The sequence below is a fragment of the Barbus barbus genome (genome assembly GCF_936440315.1).
Source record: "Barbus barbus genome assembly, chromosome: 26".
Taxonomy (NCBI): Eukaryota; Metazoa; Chordata; class Actinopteri; order Cypriniformes; family Cyprinidae; genus Barbus; species Barbus barbus.
The window spans coordinates 11,242,634-11,258,278 of NC_136754.1; the positions used below are offsets into that span (position 1 = coordinate 11,242,634).

Sequence of the window (15,645 nt, forward strand, 5' to 3'; positions counted from 1 at the left end):
ACGCCCCGCTTGCGCCTTCTGGCCTGTTCGGCGATACCGTCAATTCTGTCGTTGACAGGTACCAGGAGGCCCGTATACAGGCGGCGGCGTTCCTGCAGTTCCTCCCTCGCCGATCTCTAGCTCTGGGGGTGATGGAGCAGCCCCCGCTGTGTGCCAGCTCCTCATACAGAGAGGCACAAAACAGAGCGTTCCTACTCACGCACCCCTGTGGTGGGGCCGAGGTGACACTCTGGGTCAGGGACCTCTAAGTCTAAGCCGGATCTGCGGACCGTACTTTAATCTAAGAGGTCCTCGGCCAAGAAGCCCTGACGAGCATGGCCCAGGGCTTACTAGGGCAGGCCCCTCTGGGGAAGAGCGGGGTACACCTCATTATACGGTGTCCGTCTCACCCCAGTGCCCTCGGGAGACCAGTCTGCCAACCCTGCCAGAGTTCCAGGGCGCAGCTGGCTCCAGCGAGCGCTTCTCTCAGTTACTTCCGCCCCAAAGTGTAGCGGAGCTGAGAAGCTCGCCACCCCTGCGGGGGTCTCTAGAGCTCCTGGTTCGGCCGTCTCCTGCCAGTCCTCCGCATCAGGGCACTGAGCTAGCAGCTCTGAGTACATCAGATGCCAGTCTCGAGAGACTGGTTCCCTTAGTAGACCATCTGGCAGCGTGGAAACTACTGCCAATGTGACTCAGCGGGTCCTGCGTACTGTAGAGAAAGGCTATCGTATTTAGTTTGGCGCTCTGCCGCTGCCTTTCAATGGGGTGGGCCCCCGAGCAGGCTCTGGTCATGGAACAGGAAATAGACACTCTCTTGAGGAAAGGGGCCATCGAAGTGGTCACTCCTCACGAAAGAGAGTCCGGGTTCTACAGCCGGTACTTCATAGTTCCCAAGAAGGATGGAGGGTTGCGTCCCATTTTACATCTGCATCAGTTGAACCGCTCAGTCAGCAGACTGAAGTTCAAGATGCTCAAAATTCAAACAGGTAAGTATCTCAGATCAAGTCCGAGGACTGGTTTGTCACGATTGATCTAAAGGATGCACACTTCCACGCCTCCATCCTTCCCACTCTCAGGAAATCCTTTTGAGGTTTGCTTTTGGGGGTAAAGCTTACCAGGTTCTTCCCTTTGGCCTTGAAACTCTCACCCCGCACTTTTACATCAACGATTGGTAGCTCAATTAGAGCAGCTGGCGATTCGACATCGAGATGTCGTTCTCGCGCACTTGAAAGAGCTGGGGTTGAGACTGAACGCCTAGAAAAGTGTGCTTTCTCCAGTACAGAGAACCACTTATCTAGGCGTGGTGTGGGATCCGACCACGATGCAGGCACGCATGTCCCCTGCTCGGTTTGAGTCGATCCTCATTTCAGTCAAGAGAGTGAGAGAAGGCCAGTCACTCACTGTCAAGCAGTTTCAAAAATGCTGGGTCTGATTGCAGCTGCGTCCAACATGATATCTATTGGCCTGCTGCACATGAGACCCCTACAGTGGTGGCTCAGAACCAAGGGGTTCTCCCAGAGGGGAAACCCACTTCGCATTCAAGGTCACGTGGCGATGCCTACATGCCTTAGACATGTGGAGACTTTCTTGGTTCTCGTCTCAGGGCCCGGTCCTGGTCGCCGCAATAATGCTAGCGACGGACGCATCCCTCACCGGTTGGGGAACGGTCATGAGTGGCCACCCTGCCCGCGGTCTGTGGAGTGGTCGCCATCTCACATGGCACATCAACTGCCTGGAGATGCTGGCCGTGCTTCGAGCACTCAAACACTTTCTCCCAGACCTAAGAGATCACCATGTGTTGGTTTGCACCGACAACACAACGGTGGTCTCTTACATCAACCACCAGGGAGGTCTGTGTTCACGCCCCTTGTACAAGCTGGCGCACCAGATCCTTGTGTGGTCCCAGGGCAGACTTCGCTCGCTGAGAGCCGTCTATATCCCTGGGTATCTCAATATGGGAGCAGACATCCTGTCGAGGCAGGGGCCGAGGCCTGGGGTCATCCAGCTCCACTGGGACTGGATGCTATGGTACAGACTTGGCCGAGGCTTCATCTGTACGCCTTTCCCCCGATCGCTCTGCTCCCGGGAGTTCTGGCGAGAGTGCGCCAGGACGAGGTTAGTCTACTACTGGTAGCACTGTTCTGGCCGGGCCGAATATGGTTATCGGACCTGATTTCTCTCCTCAACGGCTCTCCATGGGAGATACCTGTCAGGAGAGATCTCCTTTCACGGAGGGGGGGCATTATTGTCCACCCTCGCCCGAGCTCCCTCTACGAGGAAACTTGTCACTTCATGGTGCGGAAACTGCCACCTCGACCCAGTTAACTGCCCGATTGGTACAGTGCTAGAGTTCCTGCAGGCCCGTTTCTCCGCAGGGGTAACCCACTCCACCCTGAAGGTTTACGTGGCGGCTTTTCGGCCTACCGCATCCTTCTCGGTGGCCTCTCAATGGGTAGGCACCCCCTAGTACATGTTTCCACCAGAGGCTGAGACCTCCGGCCAGAGAGCTTATGCTATGTGGTGGATCAGGATGCCATTCCATAGCCTCGAGTCCTCTGCTCTCCCCCTTCTTGGGGATCAAGACTCACTTCTCAGAAGTTGGCCTTTGGGACGCAGGCGCGACCACTTTAGCCACTCGTGGCCCTTTTTCTCTCGCCCTCGCTGTGCTCCTGAGGGATACACACAGGGCAGGTACTTGGAAGTCTGGTGGCGTGGGCGTTTCGTTCCCCTAGCGTTTTCGACGCAGCTCGAGTTCCTGGAAGGGAATATCTCAGGTTACGTATGTAACCCTGGTTCCCTGAAGGGAACGAGACGCTGCGTCTCTAGGCCATACTTCCAGCATCCCTGCCGGCGGTTGCTTCATTCCTAGAAGCTGATGCCGGTTCCACCGCACATGCTTTTATGCTTCCTGGTCGATTATATCACCCGCCCGTGACGTCACACCCTTCCATTGGACAGATTACACATCTATTCAGAGCGTGGTCACGCTGAAGGCGTTCCCCTAGCGTTTTCGACACAGCGTCTCGTTCTCTTCAGGGAACCAGGGTTACATACGTAACCTGAGACGTCTTCCATATTCATATGTCATGAATTGTAAGATGGTGAGCTCATGACTGAATGCCATCTCTGACATAAATATTGTTGGACGTGTGCTTGATGCTCAACACACCACTGAAAATGTCACAAATGATCGTCAATGTAAAAAAACAATGCCTGGTCTTTGATTAATGAGGATAGAGAGAATTTAGCCCTGGCTTCTTTCTCCGAACTTGTGCATTCACATTCAGGTGGATCGCTCAGACTCATGCGGGCCAGGTGCGTGCAAGTCTGGAAATATTTAGGGAATAAATCATTAAATCATAATTGCCTGGATAAAGAACACACTTTTTGCCATCAATGAATAAAAAAGGCCCTTGGCTCAGCTTCAAGTTTATTGCGCCCCATCATAAAAAGCGATGTGTATCCTGTGCAGCTTTTCAACTTTATACCTCACGTAACAGATGTTGTTGATTACTCTAATCAGAAATCTCTTAGCATCTGGTCTGCCCACTCACTGACGTGTCACGGATAAGACTGTGCTTTGAAAAGTCCACCCAAAATGTGGAAATCCTCCCCTGGTATGCAGTCGTCTTCATAAAGCACAGTATCATGAGAGAGGTCAAACATAAAATCATCCAGCTAGGTGGTTGTGGAGAGTGATTTTTGGCCCGGAGTCTTGTTTTGAGAAACAGATTGATGAGAAATGAAGTCTTAAATCTGAAAAAAATAAAAAATAAATATATATATATATCTCTAAGAAAACAATATCTTTGCGATATTAATGATGAATGAGATTTAATACCATCGGTTCAGGTCTGTAATAAGTTACGGTAACCTATTGTTTTTGGTTTATTTTTAAAAACATGATAAAGTGCATGATGACTACCTAATGTGAATTATTTTGTCGGTCAGTTAATCATGCCAGAAAGACTTTAAGAGCAATATGACAACACTGTTTGTGCAGTGTGAAATAATGCTCACGGTAATACCACAATGAATCATTTGATAACTTTATAAACGCAGACCAATTTGATACCAACAAATCATACAGTACCTGGATCTCTTACATGTACCGTAGCCTTGGTATGTGCTATAAGGCAGCTTTTTGAGAAATAAGGCTCGATCCAGGGTTAGCAGAGACCTGGTTAAGGTTGCTGAAAGAAGGAAGGATGACACGCTCACAGATCTTGCCGCATTGCTTCTCCCGGCGGGAGCATTACACCACATCTGATACAGTCATTAATTCTACCCTGCGTGGAGGCCCTCGCTCTGTTTATCTGACCAATTGAGTTTTATGGTTTGCCTTGGCCTGCTCCTGTTTACCCTGTACACATCCACACATGTGAGGCCACGCTGGTTGCAAAGGAGCGCTCTGTGACTCAAGGCTGCTGTATGTCTATCTGTCTCTTTCGACCTGGAGTACAGTTTAATCTATTATTGTAAAACCTTAAAGGCAGAGAGTTCACATGGCTTGATATTAAGACTTGTGCTCTTTACATTAATACACAAGAGGAGGAGTTTATCACTTAAGCATGCATTATTTGGGCATAAAACTGTCTTACAAATTAATCCCCTTCAGTTCAGTTTAACTAGGCTGTATTAATTTCCTTACATGTAAAGGACAATTATTATAGAAAATTTATGATTACAGGGTTATTAAGGGACAAACAGTACTTTTTCCCTGGAATAATTAACAACACACTGCTTTTGGCTGCAGGCTGAGATTTATTTGGTACATAAACAAGCAAATCGGTATAAATAAGTTTATATCCTGACAGGATTATATCCTTTTATATCTAAATATTATACAGTATATACTGGTGATTTTACTAAATTTTTTCATTGTTCATAAAGTCTAACTTTTATTTACCTTTATATAAATGTGTTTATTTATAACAAGCTGATTTACACATCTCTTTAAAAGTTTGGGATCAGATCGATTTTGTTTAAGGGAAAATAAAACTTTTATTCAGCAAGGGTGCATTCAATTGATCAAAAGTGACAGTAAATATATCTATAATGTTACAAAATATTTATATTTCAAATAGATTCTGCTCTTTCAAACTTTCTATTCATTTCACTGTAAAAAAAAAAAAAACATACATACATATATATATATATATATATATATATACATATATATATATCAACTTAAAATAATGTGTTACCCCGCTGCCAATTTTTTTTGTCTAGTAAACTCAAAAAAGTTTAGACAACTTATTTTATTTGACTAAGCAAAAAATAGTAAGGCAACGGGGTAACAAATAATTTTAAGCTAGAACTTTTTTATTTATTTACAGTGAATCCAGAAAAAAAAAAACATTGAAGTTTTCACAAAAATTAAGCAGAACAACTGTTTTCAAACTTTGCCATTACAGGAATGAATTGATTTTTTTTTTTTTAAATTAAACTAAAAAAAGTTATTTTAAATTGTAATAGCATATCACAATATTTCAGTTTTTAATGTATTATTGATCAAATAAATGCTGCTTTATCGACTCTCAAACTTTTGAACTGTAAGTGTCTGGATTGCAGTGGTGGAGCGAAGCTGTACAGTCCTGTGCCAGATTGTAGTAGTCTGCTGCATCTTAACACTGAAATATAAACAACACAGGCGTTGATCATGTGTGCAATTAAATGTTGCTATCAGTGGGGGTAGTTGATTCTTAGTGAAGCCCCCTGATTAGTTAGCGAGAGTGCCACCCCAGGGCTCTCCTGGGATCACCTTTCCCTGTCTCACTCCTGTTCTTCAGGCCACCGCGGGCATTAGCTCTTTGTTAAATAAATTATTTTGTGAGCCCTGTCTGTCCCAATTAAGGCACCAATCTGTCTCCTTTGCCAAGTTGCACCTGGGTCTTATGGTCGATTGAGGTCTGTGGATATGTGCTTCACATCCATTGCCAAGACATGTGTTTTTTTCCCAGACACTCTCTTTTTCTGTTTTCTCTTTCACTTGGTTTCTCCGTCTTTGCCTCCCATCCTGTCTTTTTTCGAAAATTGTCATAACAAGGTTGAAGATTCAAGAGATTAAATGGTTGTTCATAATAAACTCAAAATGCTCAGTTCCAAAATCAAGTGAACTGCCTGCAGAGGCACCATTTTAAAGTGTGCACCCAATGCAAATGCTGTTATAAAAAGCTTTGCAAATTAATTATGCTGCTTTTATTTTAATTCTAATAAGGAATAATTGCATGCATCTTGCACAAAGAAGTTAATCCCAGAATGCATTTTGATGAATGCAATTTACATTTAATACACTTGATTTTTTTTTTTTTGCTTAATTACTTAACTGATTTTTTTGTATATTCTATCTTTGTTAATGCTTATTGGCCTACCTTATTGTTAGCTTAGGAACATGCTAACATCCATAGAGGTAGAATGCTCCCTGAGAAGAAGATAGGCAAAGAGGCAGCTCACAAAGATAGTGAGTGCAGTTATAAGTGCAATGTGCAAAGCAGCCCAATATTTTGTCAAGTTTTTGAATGCATTGCTATGGAAATGCCCGTTTTAGGGCTTATATGGCAATTTTATTGCAATAAATTATCTCATCCTTCCAGGTGTATGTTCCATTTGCCAAAAAGATTCTTAGCCTTTGATTGCGATTTACAGTATTCTCTTTTTGGCTTTGGATGAAGTTTACGTGCATTTTTGCAGGGGCCCCTGATGTGTACCAGCCATGTGAGCCCAGCATGCAAGCCTGGAGTCCTGAAGTTAACCTGTATGAGCCCAACATGACCACGCCGTGCCCCCAGATCGAGGGCTGTGTGTTGGAATTGCACTTCCTTCACCCGGTTATCCCTGACAGTTTGACCATGTGGATCACTTACACCTCAGCCAGTGAGTACTGCCTGAATAAATCAAACACCTGACATTATGGGAATATACACTACTGTTCAGAAGTGAGGGTTCAGTAAGATTTTTCTTTTTTTAGTTTTGTAAAGAAATGAATACTTGTATTAAGCAAGGGCACATTAAATTGATCAAAAGTGAGAAAGACTTTTACATTGTTATTTATGTTTCAGTTAAATGCTGTTCTTTTGAAATTTCTAATCACAGTTTCTACAAAAATATCAAGCACCACAACTGTTTTCAACATTTATTATAGTAATGAATGTTTCATGAGCACCATATAAGCATATTAAAATGATTTCTGAAGGATCATGTGACACTGAAGACTGGAGTAATGGCTTCTGACAATTCAGCTTTGCCATGACAGGAATAAATTGGATTTGAAAATATATTTAAAATAATTTAATTGTGATAATATTTCACAACATTACCATTTTTTTCTGTATTTTTGATCAAATAAATGCAGCCTTAGTAAACATAAAAAACTTCAAACACATTAAAAAATCTTACCAACACCAAACTTGTGAACGATAGTATATGAATATTTATATGAATGAATTCTTGTTTTTTTTTTCCACAGATCAAAAGGCAATTGCTAATATTGTGCTCATAACTGAGAATGGCGAGATGCTCCACACAGGTCCTCAGCATGCTTTCTGTGACATTCCTTTGACCCTCCATTTACATACTAGTAGGAAGGTCAAGGCCGTTAAAATCTCCACCTTTGATAAGAAGCTGGAGATCGATGCTGTTTTGCTGACCTCGCGGCCCCAAAATCCTCTTTGCTCTGGCTGCCATCCCCTTCTCTACAGAGTACTCAGAGAACCACCAATCAGAGAGGACCAGAGTCCCGTCATCGTCAAACAGCCCACATACACTGACAGGTAAGAATATGCGTCTTTGTATGATTAACAATAGCACTTTGTTTTGTACGCAGACACTTTGAAAGACTATATTTTAAAATATTTATTTGAAATTGGCGAGTCATTAGTAATACTGTCAAGCGTTTTCAAATAATAATTTCTCTGTCATATTTTTATTGTGTTTCTAGTTGATTTACAGCATTTCTGGGAGTATTATTTTAAGTGTGGCTTAAGTATAAATGCTGAGCATGTGTTTCTAAAACTGTCATCGAATTGTATCTTCGGCATATCACTATTCAAATATTGTGCAATGGTTTTGTTTAGAATAACAATATCATGGATTTGACGTTGTCATTTCATTAGCCATTAATTTTACAAGTATCAACGCATAGCCAATTTCTAGTTCAGTTCCTGTGACATTTTATTCTGCTTGTTCCAATACTATTCTGCTTGTTCCAATACAAATTCATCAACGGGCACTGGATTGTTGTTCAAGTGCTTGCAATAGGTCAACATGTCCAGAGATTAATAGTGTGGATCAGAGAATGTAACATATCCAGAAAAGTTCCTTCCACAAGTCCTGTAAGCTCAGAAAGATGGAAACTGTACTGGGAATTGAGCTATGTGGATAGGGAAAGGAAAGAAAGACAGATTGGATCTGTGAGAGAGGTAGAAAGAGAGAGAGACCCAGAGAGAGAGAGTGGTACAATGAAACCCTGGAATATAAACCAAATGTGACCGCTTTACCCGTAGAAACAGTAAACACCCGTGGCTGTTTGTAGCTGCTCTGAAATTGTTTCCAATCTCTTGCTGAAGGGAGTAGTGTGCTTGATGTAGTTAGTGTGCAGTAAGTGAGAGACCTGTCATTTGGCATGCACGGAGACAAATGCGTGACAACGAGTAGAGGATGAAAAAGGAGTGGGAATGAAGATGGTTTTGTGGGAAAGTAGGCTACAGTGCCACCGTGAGGTCTGCAGCAAAAACAAAGCACTTTCCATGAAATGGGTAATATAGCAAACAGCTAGTGAAAGGAGGTGCTTAACCTTCAGAAAATGTTGATCGTTAACCTTGGGAGGACCCATACTAAATATTATATGAGCTGTTTTATTTTCTATGCATTTTTTATGAGATTTGTGGATTTTGCCAACATTTAGGGGACAGTAATATTAAATCCCAATTCTGTATGATGTTTGTGTGATTTTGTTGTATTGAAAAAATAAAATAAAAAATAAAAATATATAAAATAAAATGAATAAATATTTATAATAATAATAATTATTATAATAAAGATCAAAATATTGTTTTGAAAGTTTGTGGTCAGTTTTTGAAAAGTCTGTTATGCTTACTAAGACTGCATTTATTTAATAAAAAATACAGTAAAAACAGATATTATTTAAAATTGTAATTCAAAGCAATTTTTTTGTTTATTATATATAATTGATTTCTGATTATTGGAAACTTTAAAAAGAACAACATACATACATAAATTATAATATGGATGGATATATATATATACATATATATATATATATATATATATATATATATATATATATGTGTGTGTGTGTGTGTGTGTGTGTGTGTATTATAGATAGATAGATAGATAGATAGATAGATAGACAGACAGACAGACAGACAGACAGACAGACAGACAGACAGACAGACAGACAGACAGATAGATAGATAGATAGATAGATAGATAGATAGATAGATAGATAGATAGATAGATAGATAGATAGATAGATAGATAGATAGATGATATGTATATAGATAGATGATATGTATATATACATATGTGTGTGTGTGTGTGTGTGTGTGTGTGTGTATGTGCATATCTATCCATCCATCCATCCATCCGTAGCCTATATAGATATGTATATATATATATATGTGTGTGTGTGTGTGTGTGTGTGTGTGCGTGTGTATATGCACACACACACATTCAGTGGGGTTTAGTTACTTAGGACCCAAATATTGGTTTGTTGTAATTGATAAACTTGAATTTTTTTTATCATTATTTCTAAGAGTAACTTTTGTAAAAGTGCTGAATCATAGAAATGCAATGCTGCATTATTTGTAATTTTGTTGCTGAACATAAGAATGGCTTATTAGATTAATTTACTTATATTTACTTATTATGCTGTAAAAATTGTCTAAATATTACTTTTTTGGATGATGTTTTTCATTGAATGCTTTAAATAGTTAGAGTCAAGAAGGTCAAAACCTCTGAGGTTACACAAGCCCAAATGTGTACAGACATTTGATGCGTTTAAGCTCAAGTGTGTTATGTTCTCCTTAGTCACCTAGATGAAGGTTTCATGGGACTAATGGCCATTCTAGTGTACAGCCGCCACATAAAATATGTTATACCTCACCAGAGGTGGTCTTGTGCTGTAGGTCACTGCCTTTCTCTATAACTGACTGTGCTACGAAGAAAGAAAGAAATATGACTTTATCTTATCACTTGCACAGAATCCTTCATTGGATCTCCCTTTGCGACCTCAGAACAATAGCAAAAGTAGTCTCTCTCCCCTTCCCTGTCCCTGAAAGCAATCCATAATTAATAAGGGCAATTTGTTGAGTAATAAGACCCGCTGGAGAAAGTAGATGATGCTCAGTTAGCTAGGCATCCTCTTACCCCAGCCGGAAAACGACTGAAATCAAACAAGCCTTGGCAATCATGGCTAGACTCTTTTTATAGGGTCATTCAGTCAGATCAGATCGATACCCCCGAGGTACTTTTCAGCGGGACATGCAGTGATACCCTCAACATTAAAAGGTCATTTCCATTTTTAACAAGGTTAGATTTGAGTTCACCCTGAGATATAGCTTAGATCAAGTATTTCTGCAGCATATTTCAGGTTCATATTGTGCATTTGAGCTGTTGTGCTGAATATCATCACATCTGTGATTCCTCGGTATGGTTTATGATCACTTTTAAAGGAATATAGTTCACCCCAAAAGGAAAACTTGCTGAAAATGTACTCATCCTGAGACCATCCAGGACTGCGTTTCCCAAAAGCATCGTAAGCCTAAATTGATCGTAGCTCTATTGGTTTCAATTGGTCTACGATGTACTTATGCTTACAATGCTTTTGGGAAATGCAGCCCAGGAAGATCGGAACAGATTTGAATAAATTTAGCATTACACTACTCACTCACCAATGGATGCACTGCAGTGAATGGGTGCCGTCAGAATGAGAGTCCAAACAGCTGATAAAAACATCACAATAATCTATAACCTACTCTAATCTAGTCCTGTGAAGTGAAAAACTGCATGTTTGTAAAATCCATCAAGACGTTTTTAACTTCAAACTGTTGATTCCTCTATACAAAATATTTCTTTCTCAACTATATTGACACAGTTAAAATAATTGTATACAGTATGCCTGATTACAGTTTGAAAAATATAACTTTATTACTAAATATAGTATAAATTGACTACACTTTATTTGTTTGTCTGTTCATTTACGTACAGTGGTGGCCAAAATAATTAGAACACGAGTATTTTCACCAGTTAAAAAGAGGTTTCAAGTCAGTTATTTCTATCTTTTGCTGTAGTTTGTCAGTGGGAAATATCAGTTTACATTTGCAAACATTCATTTTGCCATTAATTGTAGTAATCTAGTGATATTTTTGTTTGCACAAGGGGTCTCAAACCATTTTTAGCTTGTGAAAATACAAGTGTTCTAATAATTTTAGCCACCACTCTATGTATTTACAGTGGTGTGAAAAAGTGTTGCCCCCCTTCCTGATTTTTTATTTTATTGCATGTTTGTCACACTTTAATGTTTCAGATCATCAAACAAATTTATATATTAATCTAAGATAACACAAGTAAACACAACATGCAGTTTTTAAATGAAGGTTCTAACATCTAAAGAACTGCAGGCCTCACTTGCCTCAGTTAAGGTCAGTGTTCATGACTCCACCATAAGAAAGAGACTGGGCAAAAATGGCCTACATGGCAGAGTTCCAAGACGAAAACCGCTGCTGAGCAAAAAGAACTTAAAGGCTCGTCTCAGTTTTGCCAGAAAACATCTTGATGATCCCCAAGACTTTTGGGAAAATAGTCTGTGGACTGACGAGACAAAAGTTGAACTTTTTGGAAGGTGTGTGTCCCATTACATCTGGCGTAAAAGTAACACAGCATTTCAGAAAAAGAACATCGTACCAAAAGTAAAATATGGTGGTGGTAGTGTGATGGTCTGGGGCTGTTTTGCTGCTTCAGGACCTGTAAGACTTGCTGTGATAAATGGAACCATGAATTCAGCTGTCTACCAAAAAATCCTGAAGGACAATGTCCGGCCATCTGTTCGTGACCTCAAGCTTGAAGCGAACTTGGGTTCTGCAGCAGGACAATGATTCAAAACACACCAGCAAATGTACCTCTGAATGGCTGAAGAAAAACAAAATGAAGACTTTGGAGTGGCCTAGTCAAAGTCCTGACCTGAATCCTATTGAGATGCTGTGGCATGACCTTTAAAAGGCGGTTCATGCTCGAAAACCCTCCAATGTGGCTGAATTACAACAATTCTGCCAAGATGAGCGGGCCAAAATTCCTCCACAGCGCTGTAACAGACTCATTGCAAGTTATCGCAAACGCTTGATTGCAGTTGTTGCTGCTAAGGGTAGCCCAACCAGTTATTAGGTTTAGGGGGCAAGCACTTTTTCACACAGGGCCATGTGGGTTTGGATTTTGTTTTCCCTTCATAATAAAAAACTTCATTCAAAAACTGCATGTTGTGTTTACTTGTGTTATCTTTGATTAATATTTAAATTTGTTTGATGATCTGAAACATTAAAATGTGACAAACATGCAAAAAAATAAAAAATCAGGAAGGGGGCCAACACTTTTTCACACCACTGTATATTGTATGAAATTGTTTTTAAGATTTCAATAAACATGAAGTTTATATTGAGTAACTTTAAATATTACAAATATTTTAGATGCAATATTTCAAGTTACTTTGATTTTAGTGCTTCAACAAAGATAGTTTCAAACAAAGCCACAGCAGAACCATTGCATCACCCAGCCACACACAGTAGTGGTGTTTTGTTCCTGAATGATTAGAGTTTTTGAACAGTGTTTAAACAAATTGTTTGAGGGAATAATCCAGTAACTCACCCATAAAGACGGTCACATTTCACTCCTGGATGAGTCATTGTTTTTGAAGAAAATGGTTGAATGAACGATTCGATTACTAACCTGCAGAAAGAGTCACCAAAAATCCCAACCTCTATTCATTCATTCATTCATTCATTCATTCATTCATTCATTCATCCATTCATATTAAATTCGGAATGCTCTCACTGCTTGCTTTTTGCTCAACTATGTAGATTTGGTCCTAAATGTGTTTGTGTGCTTAGTGATGTGCAGAAGGACGTTCAGTACCTGTACAGGATCCAGGTGGAATCAGACGGTTTGTTCAGTGAACTTTCCCCAGGCCTGGTTTACACTCATGGAGAACATTTCTGTGGTGATGGCACACTACAGGGGTCAGTATAAACTTATAGGGTCTGTCAGAGGCTTTGCATGTTATGTGCTTTAGTAATTTTTAAACAATGTTTCATATTTTTGAGTATTTGTTTGAGTCTTTTGTGTTTTGAAGCATAACCAAAGACCTTCCACATATTTCATAACTGTAACCCTTGGCATCGCTCTCTCTCCCCCACAGGACTGAGGATTGTGATGACGGGAATCTCTTAGATGGAGACGGCTGCTCAAAAAAATGCCAATTTGAACCAGGTTTCAAGTGTCATGGTGAGTCACACTCAAAAAAACAAATACTCTCACTGCCCACTGAGAACTCTAGCCCTCAGACTGTAAACACCACAACAGAAGTGCCAGAAAACTTCCTTACAGGACAATAAACCTTGGTAATAATCATAACCAGCTCTCAAAACAAAACAAAGCAAACCAAAACAATATAATATTGTTGTCTCCTGTAGATTCAGATTCCTCTGCTACTGTTTTTCTCTCATAGTGATATTGACGGGAATGTTGAGGTTGTCTTATTCAAAAATGTTCCAAAAATGCAAAAGCCCCTAATAATTACTGTACCTGAAGTATTCCTTTTGAAACTCAGCATTATGAATAAAATGCAACAGACAGTGACAATTTCCTCAATCCATTCTCATAATACTAGATGATTATAAGAAAATATAAGAATGAATGAACATAATGAATATATAATTTATATTTTCATTATGTTGCAAAATATTAAGTTTATTTCTCTCATTAGTCATTTTTAACATTATTGTGTCTTTTACACTAAATGCTGTTTTACATTTAAATGCAGTTGTTTTTATATTTCCATTCATCAAACAATTGCAACTTTTTCTATCGTTTCCACAAAAATATTAAACAGCACAACTGTTTTCAACATAGATAATAATAATAAATATTTACTTAGCAGAAGATCAGCATATTAGAATGATTTCAGAGGGATCATGTGACATTGAAGAATGGAGTAATGGCTGCTGAAAATTCAGCTTTGCCTTCACAGGAATAAATTATTACATTTTAATATTTGTTAAGAAATCATTTGTAGGTACGTGAGATGAAAGTACAATATAAACTAGAAAAAGTTTATATAAGGTCTGAGGAAGGTCAATTGACCGAAACTTTGCTAATAAAAATATTTATGTGATGATGCAATTTTTAAATATTATGCAAGATTTGTATATATATTTTTTTCATTTCTTAAAATACAAACCGTTTTTATTAAATTAATATTATTGAATTATTATATTACATTCTATTACATTAATATAATTACATATATTATTAAAGTATAATAAGATTTTACAGTATTACCGTTTTTACTGTATTTTTGTAAATACATCTTTGGTGAGCATGAGAGACCCCTTTCAAAAATATTAAAATCTTACAGACCCCAATCTTTTGATCTCAGCATGTAAATAATTATTTTCTGGAGTAACTTACACATTGTTATTTTTTAGTCCTAACTCTGTTAGAATGCAATAAATTCTGCTTACTCTAAAAGTCCAGTATACTGACAGTCAAAATAATAGTGTAATTGTGAGTTGTGGATCACCAGATCTTACTGTTGCTTTTTTTTTTTTTCTAGGCTGACCAGAAAAAAATAAAAATAAAATCCTCATTATGAATAATGAGTAATTTCCTTGACAGCAAAGTCTGTGATATCTGACAATCTGGTCTGAATATTTGCGCAATACATATGCATTCAAAGATTCAATCCAGATTGCAAAGTATCCAGTCCAAACTGTGGATTTCAGGTCATTTACTGTAACACAGCCGGTGGTATTTCATATAATCAAGATCATCTTATTCAATATTGTCAAAGTTTTATGTCATCACACTATTGGAAATGGTCCAAAGTGTTGCACATACAGTGTTTCGTAAGCTTCTTAACAATCGAAACACTCTAACTGTACACCATTATTACATAATGCACCTGAGTGAGAGTAAACGCAGTACAGGAAGAAAAAAAGGAAAATACTTCACCAATTAAGTCAATGCTGTTTTCGTGACTGAAAGCGCTACATTTTCTGTGAGCGTGAAGCATGAGAAGCCTCTAATTCAAACATGACCATAGACGAAGCAGTGACTGACTCACATGCCTCGAACTTCCCAATGTTTTCATAGTAGCTTGTAACCGCATTTTTGTGGATTTAGGGCATTCGGGAATGGCTTTTTTGCGATATTTACTCTAAAGCCACATTAGGAGCTCTCATATATTATCTCCACAAGCGTATTTGGGGAGCAAAGATCAACAAAGCTTAGGAGTAAAGCCTTGGGCATTGGCATGTGGGTTAGGTTAGCTGTTCTGCAGCAGAAACGGCCAATCAAATGCTTTTGTTTTTCATTTGTTGTTAGAACACTTTTGAGCACCTCGCCTTTGATAAGCTGTTCCCGCCGATTACCTTT

The 15,645-nt window shown here is 39.4% G+C and overlaps 1 protein-coding gene across 1 annotated transcript in view; it reads left to right on the forward strand.

Moving 5' to 3' along the window:
• Positions 1–15,645, forward strand: part of LOC306845807 (pappalysin-2-like) — a gene marked incomplete at both ends in the record, with an annotated part of 61,099 nt that overhangs the window by 18,641 nt on the left and 26,813 nt on the right. The window contains 4 exons of the mRNA XM_079378785.1: positions 6,673–6,855; positions 7,448–7,751; positions 13,101–13,229; positions 13,409–13,494. Of these exons, the coding sequence (XP_079234911.1) occupies positions 6,673–6,855; positions 7,448–7,751; positions 13,101–13,229; positions 13,409–13,494 (702 nt within the window). The remainder of the gene's footprint in view (positions 1–6,672; positions 6,856–7,447; positions 7,752–13,100; positions 13,230–13,408; positions 13,495–15,645) is intronic.